Source organism: Ixodes scapularis, unplaced genomic scaffold (genome assembly GCF_016920785.2).
Source record: "Ixodes scapularis isolate PalLabHiFi unplaced genomic scaffold, ASM1692078v2 PGA_scaffold4__175_contigs__length_147842914, whole genome shotgun sequence".
NCBI lineage: Eukaryota > Metazoa > Arthropoda > Arachnida > Ixodida > Ixodidae > Ixodes > Ixodes scapularis.
The window spans coordinates 64,119,601-64,123,186 of NW_024609879.1; the positions used below are offsets into that span (position 1 = coordinate 64,119,601).

Genomic DNA, 3,586 nt, shown 5'->3' on the forward strand with positions numbered 1-3,586 from the left:
GCTCCTCGCCCCTGCAAACACTGTGCGCTGACGTCCAGGTTCCCCTAGAGTTCCTGTATATGCTCCCTACGGGAGCCAAAGTTGCGCGTTCACCCCCGGAGCGCCGGTTTTCCTGCACGACATGCGGAGTCTGCTCCTCACGTGACTGTATTCGGCGAATAGCGGCGCCGCGCGTTCGAGGCGCGCGCCGCGCTCAAAAGCAGGGGTACGTACGCCGGGGCACGTCTCCTTTCCTGCACGACACTTGATCCGGCTTCTCACGTCGTCGGATCTCGGCGAATAGCGGCACGGCGGCACGTGGAGAACAGACGCGCAGCTCGGGCTCCCGTAAGGAGCCTATACAGGAACTCTAGGTTTCCCTAAAGCCCCTTCATGTTTAAAGGCAGCGCAAGGTGCGTCGATGCAAGATCGTGCTACGAGCAGCTCTTGGGAAGATCATGGCGGTACAGCGCAGCACTGAACTAGATTTCAGACGCCATGTTCTTCCCAGAAGTGGCGCGCGGCACGTGTCTCCAGCATTTACACAACAATGAACGGCGCCACTTTTATCAGGATAGAGGGGCTTTCTGTTTCCCGACAAGGGACACTTTGATGCTTCCGTGCTACCAGATCCTCGCGCTCCAAATCTGCCACCATGGACACTCTATGGCTCCGTCGTCGAACTGCCAGGCTTTGTGAGTAGTGGAGGCTATGGCTGTGAGCTAAAGTCCCTGGATAAAAATCACGCTTGGCGTTTCTAGCGTTTCTTACAAGAACCGACATCCACTATTGGCGAGCGCGTGAGAGCGGCGTACCACGATCGAGAGCCGCAACACACTTTCCTCTCAGAGGTCGCTCCATAGCCGCGCATTTTAAAGCCCTTTCATGTATTAAAAGCAGCGCAAGGTGCGTCGATGCACGAGGAACGTGCGGTAAGGAGTGATTATGACATGACATCGTCATGTCACACCATGACGTCACGTGAAACTGTGACGTTAGGTGAAAACGTAATGTCACGTGAGACTGTGAAGTAAGGAGACATCATGACGTCACGTCACTCCGCGCTGACGGCTTTATGTAGTCACAAAACTCGCAATGTACCCTTCAGTTGCCTCCTTGTACTGTTCCCTCAAGGGTCTCTTCGCATTCCCAAGGAGCCCGAAGAGAGAAAAATTGGGGTTGTGGGGATATTTACACAGCGTGTAGCTGGTCAGCCATTAAAGTTGCGACGAGTCACACGCTGTAGATGAGCAATTTAGCCAGTGCAGTACAACCCCTAGCCTGGGGTCTTTAACGTGCAGCACGCAGTAGTGATACACGACCGCACGCCGGTACGATGCTCATCCAGATCGAAACGGGCAGGGGTGGGGCTGGAACCCAGGATCCCTGGGTTCTGCAGCGCGAGCTTTCGCTCCACGCGAGTCGAGCTGGGTGTGCGCTTCAGCCCACTCAGCCACCGATCCCCCTTTTTTTTTTTTTTTTCTTTAATACATGGAAAATCACAATTTAAAGTTCGAATTGTATATACACACAGTGAATGTTATATACATGAGGATGGAGGTGGTGGATGGATGCTCTCCTGGTGATCAGTCCTTGCTGAACATAATGACTGTACTTGCACTCGTGTCGCACTCATGTCTTCACTCTGGGCACTATACACTTTTGCGGAAACGGAGAGTACAAATTATTCATGGCATACACTTAAACAAATTCCTAAGGCAAGCACATTTCAAATGTGTTGTGTATGAAAGACATGTAATTTGATTATGTACGGATGTTGGCTGCTTTCACTATATTAAAAATCAGGAAGTCCTAGACAAGCATCAAACAGAGGAAACCAGTCGGGCACTGGTGGGTGGGCCTCATAAACACTTCTAACTTTTGCAATTTCTTCCAGAAATATGGATTTAGTTGTGCGTGGAATGTCAGCATTTCTGTCGATCATCCGGCATCTCCAGAGACTGTGTAAACCAATCAGCATAAATAAATCATAAGGGATATTTGTTTCAGTCGGGACGTATAAGTAACGAATACTGTGATCAGTTAAGTCAATATCTTTTCTTAGGGTTCTTTGGAGCACATCCCAGAAGAAAATCGCGTCTGTACAGTAAATAAAACAGTGCTCTATTGTTTCCGGCTGGTGGCATAAACGACAGTCAATTGACCAAGGCACAAAGAAACCGCGGCTCTGGAGCCACCATTTGACTGGAAGCGTTGACGTGTGTAGTTTAAACATGAACGTTTCAGTACTTGGAGATACAGACATACGCTTTACACGTTTTAGAACGTCCTGTCCTTCACAGTTACCGAACTTAGATCTGTATAACGGAGCGGGAAAAAAACTTTCGATCAACGCTTGTGCTAACCGCTTTCTGGGTACTTCAAAAATATAGTCTAATGAAAAACGGACTTTTAAAAACAAGAAGGTATCGACTACCTCTTTCCAGAAACCCCAGAGGCCGCTTGGAGCAGAGCTTGTAGTAGAGACGGTAAGAAAGGGTAAATGGTGAACCAGTTTTCTTTGAACAGCCATGAGAAGAAACGGGTGGGATAAATTCCTAAAGAAAAACAATCTTGAGACCAGCTGGCGCACAAATAAATGCGCCAGGCCCAGGCCTCCCGAGTCCAAAGGCAAGAATAAATTATCGCGTTTCATGCGTTCCCAAGGAGAACTCCAGATAAATGTAGCGAAAATTCGGTGAAAAGCTTGAATTTTAGAGCGATTACAATGCAGTACTTGCAAAACATACATAAGTTTGGATATTAAGAAGGTGTTACAGACGGCTGCTTTAGCGAAAATTGACATTTCTCGTGCCCTCCATGCCTGCGATTTACGTCTAATTATAGTTACGGCGGTGCTCCAATATGGATCAGTGGAACGAGTTTGGTCAAGAGGAACACCAAGGTATTTGAAAGGACAGCGATTCCATGAAATCCCACCAAAGCATTTTGGAGTGGTTGCCCACGCTCCTATCCAAAAACCGTTTGATTTTTCTGCATTCAACTTTGCTCCAGTTAGGTTGCAATATTTCTCTGTTACCTGAAGTGCTTCTTCAACACTAGCCTTATTTGAACAAAATAACGCTACATCATCGGCGTAGGCTAGTAGCTTCACCTCTGCGGAGCAAAGTTGATAGCCACGAATTGTATCTTTGTTGATAATACTACGGCATAAAGGTTCAAGATATATGGCAAAGAGCAGTGGTGAAAGTGGACAACCTTGTCTTACCGAGGATTTTATAAGTATAGGTTCAGAAAGTGAGTTATTTACAATTAGTCTTGTGGTGCTGTTCTTGTAACATAGCTGAATGCCCTTTATTATTGTGGTCCCTATGTTTGCGTGAGAAAGTAGCCTGAATAAAAAGGAGTGGCTAACTCTATCAAATGCTTTGGATAAGTCTAGTTGGACTATGGCTACTTTATTTTGTTCGTCGGATATTGAATCTATTACGGACCTTGCAACATGTATGTTCGTTTGAATATTTCTTTCACGTATACCGCAAGTTTGATGAGTTCCGATTAGATTGTCTATTATGAGATGTAAACGTTCATTTAAAACTTTTGCGAAGATCTTATAGTCTACATTGCAAAGTGATATAGGCCTGTA

The 3,586-nt window shown here is 46.5% G+C and overlaps 1 protein-coding gene across 1 annotated transcript; it reads right to left on the reverse strand.

Annotated features, from left to right (window-relative positions):
• Positions 1-1,774: 1,774 nt before the first annotated feature.
• LOC120844744 lies at positions 1,775-2,992 on the reverse strand (the record flags this gene model as incomplete). Its single annotated transcript, XM_040216673.2, has 1 exon — positions 1,775-2,992. A coding segment is annotated over one exon (1,218 nt), but the record flags the coding sequence as incomplete, so codon positions are not given.
• Positions 2,993-3,586: the final 594 nt, after the last annotated feature.